The following is a 17,092-nucleotide window of genomic DNA, read 5'->3' as shown; positions in this document are numbered from 1 at the left end:
GCCTTTGGACCTTTGAGTTGGTGCTGGAGCAAATGAAGACTCGGGGGCCATGGGCTTGGAATAACCATGGGGTATTGATCTGTGAGGAGGATGTGAGTTTTGGGAACCAGGGGTAGAAGGCTGTGGTTTGATTCTTTGGCCCCTCCACAACCCATGTTGAAATGTAATTGCCGGTGTGGCAGTATCGAGAGGTGGGACCTTTAAGAAGTTGTCGAGTCATGAGCACTCTGCTCTCATGAACAGGTTAGTCCATTTGTGGTGAAGGACGCACCACCTGGCAACATGCTACATTGGTACATTGGTTATTTGGGGTTGAAAATATTGGAGAAACTAATTTCAGAAAGGGCTACCTGACTTGTCTCCTTCTGCAGGCATTAAGCCATCAAGATATCTCTGGGTAGGGGGTGGTGCCCTCCTCATACCCAGGATGAGAAAATAGTCCTTATCACTGGAAGCGGGATTTCAGGCTGCACTGGACCTGAAAAAAATTCACTTAATTAACTAGCCCTTAGCTTCTGCTAGTTTTATACCTACCCCAGATTGTCCCAGTGACTCCCCTAGAAATTCACTGCCCCTGACCAGATCCCCTTTGTCCTGTCCTTCCCTGTCAGATTTATCTTTGTCTAAAAAGTATTAACGCATCTCACTTTGGTCACATCTTCAGACATCACTCTCTTGTGAAGATGCCATGGACATGGAAAATTGAGAAGATCTGTAGGCTTTTCTCCCATTGCTTTGATTGTCTGGTGTCGATTTAGTTTCTAGGTCCAGCTAAAGAGCCCACATAAGAGGCAGGCATGGGGCAGGGGCCTAATGGTTTAATGGGCTAAAGGACTAATGGGCTATCATGGACATGGCACAGGTGGCTTTATCCGAAGAGGCAGTCCCCGTCCTTTAAGGAGTCAGAGCTCACCCTCCTTGCTAAGCAATGCCTTGTATCGTCTTGGGACTCTGAAGACAGTCCCATTGGCAAGAAGGTCCTCACCAGGTGTGGGCCCTCAGTCTTGGACTTCTCAGCCTTCCATAACTGTAGGAAACAAATTTCTGTATGAAAAGCCCAGTTTCAAGTATTCTGTTCTAAGCAGCAGAAAATGAACGAAGATACTGTGGTTACCCAGGAAGCTTGCTGCGTGACTCCTTCCCCAGCAGAGGAGGTACTGGCAGCCTGCAGCCCCTGGGTCAGAGGGTGTGACTCAGTGATTGAGTGTCACCTCCAGGTGTTCCCAGTGCCAGGGCCGCGGGACCTCTCAGAAAGGGCCTGGAGAGAAGCTGAAAAGGGAGATGGCTCTTAGTCAGAGGCAGATGTCTCAGGACAGGGCAGGTGACCCGGGGTGACAGAAGCAGCATCACCCTGTTGGGGCAGCGGGACTGGTGTTCTGGTCCTCAGCCCACCAAAGCTAGCTGTGTGGTTCCAGGCAGTCGCTGGCGCTCTTGGTTTTCCCCATTTGGAAATGGGTGTGCAGCTAGCTGCTTTCTTTAGCTGTCGTAGGAGTGAGATGGACATGGCATGGGAGGTGTGTTTGTATTTTTCAAAGTGCTCTGTGTTTCTAGTCAACATACGCTCTATGGGTAAGCTCCGTGCACCAGCTCTGTGAGCAATTTGCAAGAAGGATAAGAGGGCGGATTTGTCTGCAGGAGTTTTCAATCCGTGGAGCTAAGTCATGTGTAGGCTTAGGATAGGAAAGCTTTGGGCTATCCCTCTAGAACCCGCTGTCAGCTCCTAAGGAACACCTTAGGTGATAAAGCCAGGAGAAACTGGTCTGTTGGTGGCAGGGGGTGGGGGTGGCATTCTTCTAATCCACTCTGGCTTCCATCCTTTCCCACTTACAGGGGTTTATGGCTTCCTGACCTTTGGGACAGAAGTTTCTGCTGACGTCTTGATGTCCTACCCAGGCAACAACACGGTCATCATTGTGGCCCGGGTCCTTTTTGCTGTCTCCATCGTAACTGTCTACCCCATCGTGCTCTTCCTGGGCAGGTGAGGCCCGGCTCAGTGGGGGGCACCAGTCATCAGGGTCTGCTGACACATGCTGTGACTGAGCATGTGCCAAGTGTGGGCTACACAGTTGTGGGACTGTCATCCTCTCCATTGTAGAGAGAAGGAAACGGACACAGAGGATTTAGGTAGATTGCGCCAAGTCACCTCGTGAGTGTGCGTCACAGCCAGGACTTGAACTCAAGCCCACGTGCTTGATCCTCTGCTTCATGGGCTGCCTGATGGTGGCACAACTGCTGAGGGTTGGCAAGGTCCCCTGGGGAATAAGGGCCGGAGTGTGGAACAGGAGCCGTGTCAGGACACTCTTGGAGGACTGGGGGAGCAGCTGGCAGGTGCAGGCTGGTGTCTCTGGGATGCCCATGTGTCTGTCGTGGGTGTGGCCTCCAGGTCGGTGATGCAGGACTTCTGGAAGAGGAGCTGCTGGGGGGTGCGGGGGCCCAGGGCCCTGGCTGACCCCTCAGGGCTATGGGTCCGGATGCCACTGACCATCCTGTGGGTCACTGTGACACTCTCCATGGCGCTGTTTATACCCGACCTCAGCGAGATCGTCAGCATCATCGGAGGCATCAGTTCCTTCTTTATCTTCATCTTCCCAGGTGAGGACCCTGGTTTCCAGGTTTCCTGCCTGCTCATCCTTCCTAGCTCATCTCTGTGGGGACTCCCAGTGTTGGAAGTAATGGTTCTGGAAGGTGGGAGCCACATATGGGTAGGATTAAGGCCCCATGTAGGTGCCCTGCTTGTTGAGCCAGGCACAGGGCTCAGAGTTGACATACCTTCCCTTACTCATTAAACATCTGAGTAGCCCCTGATAGGGTTTGGCTGTGTTCCCAAACAAATCTCGCCTTGAACTGTAATAATCCTCATGTGTGAAGGGTAGGGCAAGGTAGAGATAGTTGAATCATGGGAGTGGTTCCCCTCATACTGTTCTCCTGGTAGTGAATAAGTCTTAAGAGATCTGATGGTTTTATAAAGGATAGTTCCCCTGCACAAGCTCTGTTGCCTGCTGCCATGTAAGACGTGAGCCTGCTCTTCATTCAAGTTCCTCCATGATTATGAGGCCTCCCCAGCCATGTGGAACTGCGAGTCCATTAAACCTCTTTCCTCTATAAATTACCTAGTCTCTGGCCGGGTGCAGTGGCTCATGCCTGTAATCCCAGGCCAAGGTGAGTGGATCACCTGGGGTCGAGAGTTCAAGACCAGCCTGATCAACATGGAGAAACGCCATCTCTACTAAAAAAAAAAAAAAATTAGCCGGGCATGGTGGCACATGTCTGTAATTGCAGCTACTCAGAAGGCTTAGGCAGGAGAATCTCTTGAACTCAGGTGGCGGAGGTTGCAGTGAGCCAAGATTGTGCCATTGCACTCCAGCCTGGATAACAAAAATGAAACTCTATCTCAAAAAAAAAAAAAAAAAAAAAAAAAAAGGAAAGAAAAAATTACCTAGTCTTTGGTAGGTCTTTAGTAGCAGCATGAGAACAGACTAATGCAGTTCTTGATGGACATCCTTGACGGATGAACCTTTATCATCCCACTCCACAGAGGGGAAGACGAAGGCCCTGCACCCCTCCGGGGGCCAAGCTAGTGTGCAGCAGGGCTGAGGGTCGGCCGTGCAGCTCTGTCCATGCTACCACTGCTGCCTTTTGCTAAAGGATTTTGTTTTATTAAAAAAGAAAATAGTATATGTGAAAGTCACTTGGCTGAAGACACCCTCCAAATATCTCCCTGCCTTCCTGGCCCCCAGGCACTGGAGGCAAACACTGTTTCTGCAGACGATGGTTTCCAGTGAAACCTTTCCAAAGCTAGTGTGTGATGGGGAGCTGTTTCAATTTGGAACAGCCCAAGCGTTATCTGAGGAGGAGAAGCCAGCAGGACTGGGGCTGGAGGGATGCTTCCTCCAGAGGAAGGAGGCACACTGTAGTGGCCCACTGGGGCCCAGAACAGAGGCCCCAGATCCGCCGAGGTGGGTGCACGGCCCCATGCACAGCAAGTGCTGAGCACAGAGCCCAGGCTCCCTCAGTGCTTTTTCTGACAGGGTCCTGAGCGGACCCTGTCATTCAGCCGTGAGAGGAACCATGTCAAGCGGACGTTGAGCTTGGGGACCCTTAGCCAGGTATCCCCAAACTCCCTATGCAGCCCTTATGTTAAACAGAGAAGAAGTAGGTGCCCACTGGTGGAACTTACAGAAAGCGTGGGGGAGGCTGTAACAAGTTTTTCAAATCTCGAATGGGGAAATGAAACATTGTTCAGGGTCCCAGGTAAGTGGGTGATGACAACTTCTTCAGTAGCCTGGAGGTGGAGGATGGAAGAACTGAGGGCCGCAGAGAAACCCTGGTTATCAAAGAGGCCAACTGATGTGTGGAATATGAAAACTGAGTTCTTAGCAGGTGAATTCAGGGGTTGTCTTTGATGTATGCAGTTCCTTGAGACTCTAACCCTGCCTGCCCTAGCTTCTGTAAATTGGGGTCTACTGGGATTAAGGGATAAAATCTAGGGAAGGGAAGGGAGGGGAGGGGAGGAGAGCAGCCACCCACTCTGCTTCTGGCTGTGGGCGGAGTTCTTAGAGGTGAGGGTGTGGCCATGTGGCTCCTCCCCCAGGTTCTGGGTGGAGCTTTCAGAGAGGGGAGGGATGTGGCTTGGGGTGGAGCTTTCAGAGGTAAGGGGTGTGGCCACAGCACCTCCCTCAGACTCTGGGCGGGGCTTTCAGGGTTGAGGGTGTGGCCACATGGCTCCTCCCTCAGGCCGTGGGTGGAGCTTCTCAGAAGTGAGGGTGTGGCCACGTGGTTTTCTCCCAAGTTCCCTGGTCTGGGATTCTGGATTAGGTTCTGCTTCTGTGACCAGGTACTTAGTTGTAGCTCTGGCTATTTTCTGTGCTGGGAAGGGACTGCCCAGGACAGGTTTGGGATGAGAGAGGATCCCACGGGATCTTTAGGCCGAGCTACACGCCTTGAATCCCAGCAGACCCATTAAGAATAAAATTGGGGTAGCTGCCAGTTACTGAGCACTTAGGTGTCAGGCATGGACCCTCACCATCTTCTTGCAGACCCTGCCGTGGAGGGCGTGTTATCAGGGTTGCCTGAAAGGCAAGGCTTTGGGAAGCCAGTTGTAGCCAGACCTCTGGCCAAGTCACTAGGGGCATGTTGAGCTGGGACTCCAGACCCGCCCTTCCACTTCCACTGCATTGCCTCGCCAGGGGGCCTGAGCCCGGGTCGCCTGTGGGCAGAAGCCTTGCTGGCCTTCTGGGTCCCTGAGGACTGCCCCCAGGACTTCTTGGTTGCTTTGGGCTTGATGATGAAGAGCTGGAGGTGACCGTGTGTTCTTTGCAGGTTTGTGCCTCATCTGCGCAATGGGCGTCGAGCCTGTAGGACCGAGAGTCAAGTAAGTGTTCCTAAGATAAGGTGGCAATCTGAGTGTGCCCCGGATCAGATTAAGAATGCTTCAGGGACCCTGGAGATGCTATTTTCCACCCTCCTTGCCCTGCAGTTGAGAAATATGCAGCACAGGGAGAGAGTCCCTGTCCACACATTATGAGGGCATCTGAACCAGGACGGGAGCCCAGGCCAGTGACGCCGGGTCCTGCAAGGGTCTTTGTTTCTGCTCTGAGGGGCTGTGCTTGGGATTTCATGTAGATTCCAGCCTCTGGAAGCACCCAGTGGGGCATCTGCACCCTCCTTTGATATCTGGCTTGAACCCAGGGTAGGGTCAGGGTGCAAGGTGAGTTAGAGAGGCACCATGGCTGGTCAGATACCAAACAATGTGTTCTATCATCACGGCAGCAGGTCAGTGTTGGAGGCTCCTTTGTTAGGCACTGTGCTAGGTCCCTTTACATGTTTGCCTTTCCCCCATACCTGGATGTCTCCATCCTACAGATGAGGAGGCGGGCCAGGAGGCTAGTGAGGACAGAGCTAGGATATAACCTAGGCCCCTGGCTCCCAGGCCCTGTGCTTCCTACTTGTGTTGCATACCATGCCCTTTTTTTTTTTTTATTGCATTTTAGGTTTTGGGGTACATGTGAAGAACATGCAAGATTGTTGCATAGGTACACACATGGCAGTGTGGTTTTCTGCCTTCCATCCCCTCGCCCGTATCTGTCCTTTCTCCCCATGCTATCTCTTCCCACCTCCCCACCCCCCCATCCCTCCCCCATTTTCCCCCAACGGACCCCAGTGTGTAGTGCTCCCCTCCCTGTGTCCATGTGTTCTCATTGTTCAACACCTGCCTATGAGTGAGAACATTCAGTGTTTGATTTTCTGCTCATGTGTCAGTTTGCTGAGAACGATGGTTTCCAGGTTCATCCATATCCCTACAAAGGACATGAACTCATCGTTTTTGATGGCTGCGTAATATTCCATGGTGTATATGTACCACATTTTCCCTATCCAGTCTATCATCGTTGGGCATTTGGGTTGGTTCCAGGTCTTTGCTATCGTGAACAATGCTGCAATGAACGTTGGTGTGCATGTGTCCTTATAGTAGAATGATTTATAATCCTTTGGATATATAGCCAGTAATGGGATTGCTGGGTCAAATGGGATTTCTATTTTTAGGTCATTGAGGAATTGCCACACTGTCTTCCACAATGGTTGAATTAATTTACATTCCCACCAACAGTATAAAATTGTTCCTATTTCTCCACATCCTCTCCAGCATCTGTTGTTTCCAGATTTTTTAAAGATTGCCATTCTAACTGGTGTGAGATGGTATCTCAATGTGGTTTTGATTTTCATTTCTCTAATGACCAATGATGATGAGCATTTTTTCATATGTTTGTTGGCCTCCTGTACGTCTTCTTTTGTAAAGTATCTGTTCATATCCTTCGCCCATTTTTGAATGGGCTTGTTTGTTTTTTTCTTGTAGATGTGTTTTAGTTCTTTGTAAATTCTGGATATCAGCCCCTTGTCAGATGGGTAGACTGCAAAAATTTTTTCCCATTCTGTTGGTTGCCGATTCACTCTACTGACTGTTTCTTTTGCTGTGCAGAAGCTGTGGAGTTTGATTAGGTCCCATTTGTCTATTTTGGCTTTTGTTGCCATTGCTTTTGGCATTTTGTTCATGAAGTCCTTGCCTATGCCTATGTCCTGAATGGTTTTGCCTACATTTTCTTCTAGGGTTTTTATGGTGTTAGGTCTGATGTTTAAGTCTTTAATCCATCTGGAGTTAATTTTGGTGTAAGGTGTCAGGAAGGGATCCAGTTTCTGCTTTCTGCACATGGCTAGCCAGTTTTCCCAACACCATTTATTAAACAGGGACTCCTTTCCCCATTGCTTGTTTTTGTCAGGTTTGTCAAAAATCAGATGGTTGTGGGTATGTTGTATTTCCTCTGATGCCTCTGTTCTGTTCCATTGGTCTATATCTCTGTTTTGGTACCAGTACCATGCTGTTTTGATTACTGTAGCCTTGTAGTATAGTTTGAAGTCCGGTAGTGTGATGCCTCCTGCTTTGTTCTTTCTGCTTAGAATTGACTTGGCTATGCAGGCTCTCTTTTGGTTCCATATGAAGTTTAAGGTGTTTTTTTCCAGTTCTGTGAAGAAGGTCATTGGTAGCTTGATGGGAATAGCGTTGAATCTGTAAATTACTTTGGGCAGTATGGCCATTTTCACAATGTTGATTCTTCCTAACCATGAACATGGAATGTTTCTCCATCTGTTTGTGTCATCTCTTATTTCGTTGAGCAGTGGCTTGTAGTTCTCCTTGAAGAGGTCCTTTACGTTCCTTGTTAGTTGTATTCCTAGGTATTTTTTTCTCTTTGTAGCAATTGTGAATGGCAGTTCGCTCTTGATTTGGCTCTCTTTAAGTCTGTTACTGGTGTATAGGAATGCTTGTGATTTTTGCATGCTGATTTTGTATCCTGAGACTTTGCTGAAGTTGTTTATCAGTTTCAGGAGATTTTGGGCTGAGACGATGGGGTCTTCTAGATATGCAATCATGTCATCTGCAAATAGAGACAATTTGATTTCCTCCTTTCCAATTTGAATACCCTTTATTTCTTTTTCTTGCCTGATTGCTCTGGCTAGAACTTCCAGTACTATATTGAATAGGAGTGGTGAGAGAGGGCATCCTTGTCTAGTGCCAGATTTCAAAGGGAATGCTTCCAGTTTTTGCCCATTCTGTATGATATTGGCTGTTGGTTTGTCTTAAATAGCTTTTATTGTTTTGAGATACATTCCGTCAATACCTAGTTTATTGAGGGTTGTTAGCATAAAGGGCTGTTGAATTTTGTCAAAGGCCTTCTCTGCATCAATTGAGATAATCATGTGGTTTTTGTCTTTGGTTCTGTTTATGTGGTGAATTACGTTTATGGACTTGTGTATGTTGAACCAGCCTTGCATCCCCAGGATGAATCCTACTTGATCATGGTGGATGAGCTTTTTGATATGCTGTTGCAATCTGTTTGCCAGTATTTTATTGAAGATTTTTGCATCTATATTCATCATGGATATTGTCCTGAAATTTTCTTTTCTTGTTGAGTCTCTGCCGGGTTTTGGTATCAGGATGATGTTGGTCTCGTAAAATGATTTGGGAAGGATTCCCTCTTTTTGGATTGTCTGGCATAGTTTCAGAAGGAATGGTATCAGCTCCTCTTTGTATATCTGGTAGAATTCGGCAGTGAACCCATCTGGACCTGGGCTTTTTTTTGGGTGGTAGGCTCTTTATTGCTGCCTTGACTTCAGACTTTGTTACTGGTCTATTCAGGGTTTCGGCTTCTTCCGGGTTTAGGCTTGGGAGGATGCCGGTGTCCAGGAATTTATCCATTTCTTCCAGGTTTACTAGTTTATGTGCATAGAGTTGTTTGTAATAATCTCTGATGATGGTTTGGATTTCTGTGGAATCTGTGGTGATATCCCCTTTATCATTTTTTATTGCATCAATTTGGTTATTCTCTCTTTTCTTTTTTATTAATCTGGCTAGTGGTCTATTTTGTTGATCTTTTCCAAAAACCAGCTCCTGGATTTATTGATATTTTGAAGAGTTTTTTGTGTCTCTATTTCCTTCAGTTCTGCTCTGATCTTAGTTATTTCCTGTCTTCTGCTAGGTTTTGAGTTTTTTTGATCTTGCTCCTCTAGCTCTTTCAATTTTGATGATAGGGTGTCAATTTTAGATCTCTCCTTTTTTCTCATGTGGGCACTCATTGCTATATATTTTCCTCTAGAGACTGCTTTAAATGTGTCCCAGAGATTCTGGTATGTTGTGTCTTCATTCTCGATGATTTCAAAGAATATCTTTATTTCTGCCTTCATTTCATTGTTTATCCAGTCAACATTCAAGAGCAAGTTGTTCAGTTTCCATGAAGCTGTGCGGTTCTGAGTTAGTTTCTGCATTCTGAGTTCTAACTCGATTGCACTGTGGTCTGAGAGACTGTTTATTATGATTTCCGTTCTTTTGCATTTGCTGAGGAGTGATTTATTGCCAATTATGTGGTCAATTTTAGAGTAGGTGTGATGTGGTGCTGAGAAGAATGTATATTCTGTGGATTTGGGGTGGAGAGTTCTGTAAATGTCTATTAGGTTTGCTTGTTCCATGTCTGAGTTCAGGTCCTGGATATCCTTGTTGATTTTCTGTCTGGTTGATCTGTCTAATATTGACAATGGGGTGTTAAAGTCTCCCACTATTATTGTGTGGGAGTCTAAGTCTCTTTGTAAGTCGTTAAGAACTTGCCTTATATATCTGGGTGCTCCTGTATTGGGTGCGTATATATTTAGGATCGTTAGCTCTTCTTGTTGCAGTGATTCTTTTACCATTATGTAATGTCCTTCTTTGTCTCTTTTGATCTTTGTTGCTTTAAAGTCTATTTTATCGAGATGAGAATTGCAACTCCTGCCTTTTTTTGCTCTCCATTTGCTTGGTAGATCTTCCTCCATCCTTTATTTTGAGCCTTTGTGTATCCTTGCATGTAAGATGGGTTTCCTGGATACAGCACACTGATGGGTTTTGGCCTTTTATCCAATTTGCCAGTCTGTGTCTTTTGATTGGGGCATTTAGTCCATTTACATTTAGGGATAGTATTGTTATATGTGAATTTGATACTGTCATTTTGATGCTACCTGGCTGTTTTGTTGGTTAGTTGATGCAGATTCTTGATTGTGTTGATGCTCTTTTACCATTTGGTGTGTTTTTGGAGCGGCTGGTACTGGTTGTTCCTTTATATGTGTAGAGCCTCTTTCAGGAGTTCTTGCAGAGCAGGTTTGGTGGTGATGAAATCTCTGAGTGCTTGCTTGTTCACAAAGGATTTTATTTTTCCTTCACTTATGAAGCTGAGTTTGGCTGGATAGGAGATTCTGGGTTGAAAGTTCTTTTCTTTAAGGATGTTGAATATTGGCCCCCAATCTCTTCTGGCTTGTAGGGTTTCTGCTGAGAGATCTGCTGTGAGTCTGATGGGCTTCCCTTTGTGGGTAACCCGACCTTTCTCTCTGGCTGCCCTTAGCATATTCTCTTTCATTTCAACCCTGGTGAATCTGACGATTATGTGTCTTGGGGTTGCTCTTCTTGAGGAATATCTTTGTGGTGTTCTCTGTAGTTCCTGTATTTGAATATTGGCCTGCCTTGCTAGGTTGGGGAAGTTTTCCTGGATAATATCCTGAAGAGTATTTTCCAGCTTGGATTCATTCTCTTCATCACATTCAGATACACCTATCAAACGTAGATTAGGTCTTTTCGCATAGTCCCACATTCCTTGAAGATTTTGTTCATTCCGTTTTGCGCTTTTTTCTCTGTTCTTGCCTTCTCTTTTTATTTCATTGAGTTGATCTTCGACCTCTGATATCCTTTCTTCTGCTTGGTCAATTCTGCTGTTGAAGCTTGTGCATGCTTCACGAAGTTCTCGTGTTGTGTTTTTCAGCTCCATCAATTCACTTATATTCCTCTCTATGCTGTCCCTTCTCGTTAGCATTTCATCCAATCTTTTTTCAAGTTTCCTAGTTTCTTTGCGTTGGGTTACATACCATGCTCTTGAGACGAGAATTTGGATCTTTATTTGACAAGTTTTCCCCGGGCTGGGCTGTGGATCAGACCCGACTGAGGAGCCTCTGTACTTTGCCACTGAGCTGCTGAGTCTGACCCACTGAAACAGGCAATGCACGCATGACTGATGTGCTGCTTCTCTGACGTCCCTGGGAAGCCTGAGGGTCTCTGTGACTCCCTCCCATTCCACAGATATGGAAACTGAGGCTGAGGCAGGTAAAGAGTTGCTGTATTAATTTTCTCGGGTCATTGTAACAAGTTTCCACAAACTGGGGCATGGGAGTGGGGAGGCTTAAAGCAACAGGAGTGAATTTTTTCCCAGTTCTGGAGCCAGGAGTGTGACGTGAGGGTGCAGCAGGGCTGGACTGTCTAAAGGATCCTCAGCTTCTGGTGGCCCCAGGTGTTCCTCAGCCTGTGGCTACACCACTCTGGTCTCTGACTGTCTCTCTAGTCTTCTCCTTGTGTCTCTGCGTCTCAAATATCCCTCTGCTTTTATTTATTTTATTATTTGAGAGGTCTTGCTCTGTGGCTCAGGCTGGAGTCCAGTGGTGTAATCAAATCTTGGCTTACTATAGCCTCCACCTGCTGAGCTCAAGAGATCCTCCTGCCTCAGCCTCCTGAGTGGCTGCAACCACAGACACCTACCACCACACCTGGCTGCCTTCTTTTATAAGGATACCTACCATCGGATTGAGTGCCTACCCTAAATCTAGATTGCCTCTTCTCTCAAGATCTTTCACTTAATGACATCCGCAAGACTCAGCTTCCAGACGGGCTCACAAACACAAGTTCTAGGTGGACATGAATTGTGGGGGCCAGCCTTCACCCCACCAGAGAGCATCTGAAATGACGGCAACCGTGAACGTGGGGCCCAGCTGTAGGTCTCTTTCCTGTATCCCTCATCCCTCTAGCCCCGTGGAGCCCAAGCTTGGTTTTTCCAAAGGAGCAGGCCTGGCTCAGTTTCTTCTGGATTGAGAGCAGTTTTCTTTTTGTTTTGTTTTTGTTTTTGAGGCGGAGTCTTGTTCTGTCGCCCAGGCTGGAGTGCAGTGGCGCAATCTCAGCTCACTGCAACCTCCGCCTCCCAGGTTCAAGCGGTTCTCCCCTCGAGTAGCTAGGATTACAGTGGGATTACAGGCACCCACAACCATGCCCAGCTAATTTTGGCATTTTTAGTAGAGACGGGGTTTCACTACGTTGGCCAGGCTGGTATGGAACTCCTGACCTCAGGCGATCCGCCCACCTTGGCCTCCCAAAGTGCTGGGATTACAGGCGTGAACCACCACACCCGGCTGCAGATGGAGAGCAGTTTTTCTGGATATTTCTAAACCTGCCTGGAGTTTTGAACTAGACTTCTGATGTCTGGCAACCCTCTAAACCGTTCGTTCCCTGGGGTGCCCTTTGGAGTCTTCATGCTTTTGTTTTGTCCCTCGATCCAAGCTCACGACAGTTCTTACTGATGAGCTCTCAAGATATTTTTATTGCTAAAACTGCGTTAGGCCCTTCTAATATATCAGCGCCTCCCCAGGAGTGCCACAGCCCACAGGCACATTGGCCTCAGAGTCCCCCCGAAGATGAATGGATGTTTGTGACACTTAACCGCTGTGCTGAGAAACTGCTCGGTTAGAAATGTTCCTTCTGTGACAACTCATCCTTCTGGCCTTTGTTAATGGGGCCGGAAATATCTCTAGCGGCCCTGCCATTTTGTGGAAATCTCGTTAACGCTCTGACCTCGTCGTCTTCCCTGTCTCTGGTTACATTATGAAGCTCGCAAAATGTGGCCTCGGTGGCTGCCGGTCCCAGACACCTCCGCCTCCCGCGTCCTCCTCCCCTACTCCTCTAAGGTGCTGTGTGATTTAGAGCTTGTGTCTTCTCCTTCACTTTCATGGGGTTTCATCAGAGGCTGAGGGAGGGCAGGGGAACTTTGAAAGCAGGGTTGTCTCCCCTCTCTCTTTGTCTTTTCCTTTCCTTTTTTCTTCTAATATATATATATATATATATATATATATATATATATATATATATATATATTTTTTTTTTTTTTTTTTTTTTTTTTTTTTTTTTGAGATGGTGTCTTGCTCAGTCATCCGGGCTGTAGTGCAGTGGTGCAATCTCGGCTCACTACAATCTCCGCCTCCTGGGTTCAAGCAATTCTCCTGCCTCAGCCTCCCAAGTAGCTGGGACTCTCAGTGTGTGCCACCAAGCCCGGCGTGTGTGTGTGTGTGTGTGTGTGTGTGTGTGTGTGTGTGTGTGTGATTGTGTTTAGTAGAGATGGGGTTTCACCATGTTGGCCAGGCTGCTTTTGAACTCCTGATCTCAGGTGAATCTACCCACCTCGGCCTCCCAAAGTGCCAAGGCTGTAGGTGTGAGCCACCGCACCCAGCCTTCATGTCTTTTTCTTTGATAAAATACTGGGGAGAAACGAGGTTATGAAGTAACAGGTGGGGTCGGAGGGCTTTTAAAAATTGATTGGGGTGAGGAACGGTGGCTCACGCTTGTAATCCCAGCACTTTGGGAAGCCGAGGTGGGCAGATCACTTGAGGTCAGGAATTCGAGACCAGCCTAGCAAACATGGTGAAACCTTGTCTCTACTGAAAATATAAAAATTGGCTCAGTGTTGTGGGGTGCACCTGTAGTCCCAGTTACTTAGGAGGCTGAGGTGGGAGAATTGCTTGAACCTGGGAGGCCGAGGTTGCAGTGAGCCGAGATCCTGCCACTGCACTCCAGCCTAGGGACAGAGCCAGACTCCACCTCAAAACAAAACAAAACAAAACAAAACAAAAAATTGCTTGGGTACTTTGCCTCCCACTGCCTTAGAAGCCCATCCCTACATGTAACTAGGAATATTCTGTTTTGTTTTTCAAACTGATGACTCTGTTGGACTTTACATAGTAAATTCTCTATGTGTGTGTGGCTTACTTGTGCAAAAATCCAGAAAAGCTCTGATACAGGTTTACTGACTTGGCAGGTGCTGCCTGGAGGTCTGGGGAGTGGTCTCTGTGCTGGTCGGCACCTTCATCTTCGGACAGAGCACAGTGGCAGCAGTCTGGGAGATGATTTGATGGGCTGTCAGCCCAGGCCAGGAAGGGACTGACCCCACGTGGCTGTGTGTGCAGTCAGGAGATGGATGTGGTTTCTTTTCATCATAAAGATGCTGGAGAGACTGATGCCTTCTGCCTCCTTGGACTGCTCATTGGGCTGTGCTGGTTCGAAGGGTTTCTGGTACCAAGGTGAGGAAAGTTCTTATGGCCACTGTGATAAATGACCACAGCTGCATACTGGTGGCTTAAAACGATGGACACTTATTGCATTACAGTTCTGTGGGCCAGAAGTCTGAGATCATGTGTCATTAGGGCCATGCGCCCACTGTGGGCTCTAGGGGAGGCTCGCTCCTGTCCCTTGCACATTCCAGGGGTGGCCGGCACTCCTTGGCTTGTGGCTGCATCCCTCTGGTCTCTGTTCCTGTCTTCATATGACTGTCCCCTGTGTATCCTCTGTGTCCAAATCCCTCTCTAACGAAGATCCCCATCATTAAGTGAGCTCCTCCCACCCCCTTATTCAGTATGATTTCATCTGAACTTGATTGCATGTCATGTTAACTAATTAGTACCCAGAAAGATGCAGTTTCCAAATAAGGTTATGTTCATAGGTTGCAAGGGTTCAACTTCAACTGATGCTTCTAGGAGACAAAATTCAACCCATAAAAGGGAGCTAGGGGCTGAGACCCACACCTATGCTTTGGAGTGTCAGGACCGAAGGTGTCAGACGAGGCTACTGCACAGGGGTAGGAGCCCAAAAGGGAATGGGAAGAGGCATGGCTGGCAGTGGTGATGGACTCAGTGGTCCTTTGGCCAGGGCACAGCAAATGCCCAAATCCTGCCCTTGACTGTGAGAGGCCCAGGGAGATGCATGCCCGGAACAGCCCACACTGCCATGCACTTGGCCCATGCCCACAGAGGGTGGATGCACCCAAGGAAACTGCACTGTGCCTCCCCCCAGCTGGACCCGAAGGGCAAGGAAGCCCAGTGGACTGTTTGCTGGGCGGCTCTCCCCAGTGGCCACCCCAATTCTAGGACGAGTCACATTGGTAGCAGAGAGCGAGAGAAGACAAAAGGTCTGCTGCAGGGCCTGGGTAAAGAAAAGGAGGAGGCCGGGCATGGTGCCTCATACCTGTAATCCCGGCACTTTGGGAGGCTGAGGCGGGCAGATCACTTGAGCTCGGGAGTTTGAGACCAGCCTGGCCAAAATGGTGAAACCCCGTCTCTACTAAAAATACAAAAATCAACCTGGCATGTTGGTAGGTACCTGTGAGCTCAGCTACGAGGGAGGCTGAGGAAGGAGAATTGCTTGAACCCGAGAGGTGGAGGCTGCAATGAGCCGAGATTGTGCTACTGTACTCCAGCCTGGTGAGAGAGCAAGACTCTGTCTCAACAACGGAGGAGAGGAGGGCAGGGTGCAGAGAGGCAGACAGGGACCCAGCTGCTCCCTTGCATCCTCCCTGGCATTGACCCTGCACAGGCCCCGGGAAGGCCCCGTCGTTGGTTGATTGAGTTCAGGCCACGCTCCTCTGCTTTCGGACGTCCTCCTAGAAGCCAGCAGTGCCAGAGCTAGGGGAGGGTGGGACTGACATTTGAGGATACCTCCGTCAGGGTAGGCAGTAGGCCAGGCCCTTCCTGCTGTCACATGGTGTCATGTACGTGACTGTGCAAGGCTGGCAGTGCCAGGTCCATGTTTTTCTCAGCTTGTCCACATGCATGAATTTTCAAAAATGGAGATATAAGTTGTATACCTTAACAATTCAGGCTTTTTTTTTTTTTTTTTTAATGAGAAAGTTTTGCTCCTGTTGCCCAAGCTGCAGTGCAATGGCACGATCTTGGCTCACCACAACCTCCGCCTCCTGGGTTCAAGTGATTCTCCTGCCTTAGTCTCCTGAGTAGCTGGGATTACAGGCATGTGCCACCATGCCCGGCTAATTACGTATTTTCAGTAGAGACGGGGTTTCTTCATGTTGGTCAGGCTGGTCTCGAACTCCCGACCTCAGGTGATCCACCCGCCTCGGCCTCCCAGTGTGCTGGGATCACAGGTGTGAACCACTGCACCTGGCCAAAAAAATGCACTTCTGTTAAGTGTAAAATGCGGTGGTTTTTATTGCACTCACTCCATGAATTCCAGTCTGTTTTGTCACCCCCCAGAAGACACTGAGTGCCCGTTAGCAGTTACTCCCCATCTCTCCTTTCCTGGGCCCCCAGCAGTCGTGCACCTGTGCTGTCTCTGGGTTTGCCTGTTAACGGGCAGCCCTCTGAACAGCCTGTGTCTGTGGGCCTTTGTGTCTGCCTCCTTTGACTTAGTGTATGTAATGCTTACAGACGTGCCCATTTTACAGGTTAGGCAACTGAGGCTAGGAAAAATCGAGGCTGCTTGTCCTGCAAGGTACGGAGATCAGATCAGAACTGATTTCTGGTTAAATTCCTTTCCTTCCCACTCTACATGTCATGGTGAGGAGGCGTGAGAGTCGGGGGGCAGACGGTAGGGCAGGGTGTGGAAGTAGGTGCCCGGCCCTGGGGCTCCTGCAGCGTGGCTGCTGGGGGTTGGGGGAAGTGTGGCTGTGGGTGTAGACTCTGACCCTGTGGGGGTGTTGGGAGGGTACCCTGGACCCTCCTTCCATCTCTGAGCAACCCCAGCATGGCCTGCCACACCCTGTGTTCCAAGGCCACAGCATCTTCCCAGGCAAGGGCCTTGGGAATTGTGACACTATCTTATTTTTATTTCTTGGCCCAGTCTCGGAGTCTCACTCTGTTGGCCAGGTTGGAGTGTAGTAGCATGATCTTGGCTCACTGCAACCTTACTGTCCTGGGTTCAAGCGATTCTTCTGCCTCATCTTGGGATTACAGGCATCCGCCACCATGCCCAGCTAATTTTTGTATGTTTGGTAGAGACGGGGTTTCACCATGTTAGCAAGGCTGGTCTCAGACTCCTGACCTGAGGTGATCCATTTGCCTCAGCCTCCCAAAGTGCTGGGATTACAGGTGTGAGCCACCATGCCAGGCCTATTGTGTGTGTGTGTGTGTGTGTGTGTGTGTGTGTGTGTGAGCGAGGTTATCACTGTGTCATTCAGGCTCAGTGCAGTGGCACTGTCACTGCTGA

General features: G+C 48.5%; 1 protein-coding gene across 1 annotated transcript in view; it reads left to right on the top strand.

Annotated features, from left to right (window-relative positions):
- Positions 1-15,764, top strand: part of SLC38A8 (solute carrier family 38 member 8) — a 45,082-nt gene extending 29,318 nt beyond the window's left edge. Inside the window, exons 9-12 of the mRNA XM_074400699.1 lie at positions 1,831-1,978; positions 2,384-2,592; positions 5,320-5,371; positions 13,917-15,764. Of these exons, the coding sequence (XP_074256800.1) occupies positions 1,831-1,978; positions 2,384-2,592; positions 5,320-5,371; positions 13,917-14,010 (503 nt within the window). The 3' untranslated portion in view covers positions 14,011-15,764. The remainder of the gene's footprint in view (positions 1-1,830; positions 1,979-2,383; positions 2,593-5,319; positions 5,372-13,916) is intronic.
- The last annotated feature ends 1,328 nt before the right edge of the window (positions 15,765-17,092 follow it).

The sequence above is a fragment of the Saimiri boliviensis genome, chromosome 1 (assembly GCF_048565385.1).
Source record: "Saimiri boliviensis isolate mSaiBol1 chromosome 1, mSaiBol1.pri, whole genome shotgun sequence".
In the NCBI taxonomy this organism is placed as follows: domain Eukaryota; kingdom Metazoa; phylum Chordata; class Mammalia; order Primates; family Cebidae; genus Saimiri; species Saimiri boliviensis.
Note: the sequence above shows the minus strand (reverse complement) of the source record. Positions and strands in the feature narration are given on the sequence as shown.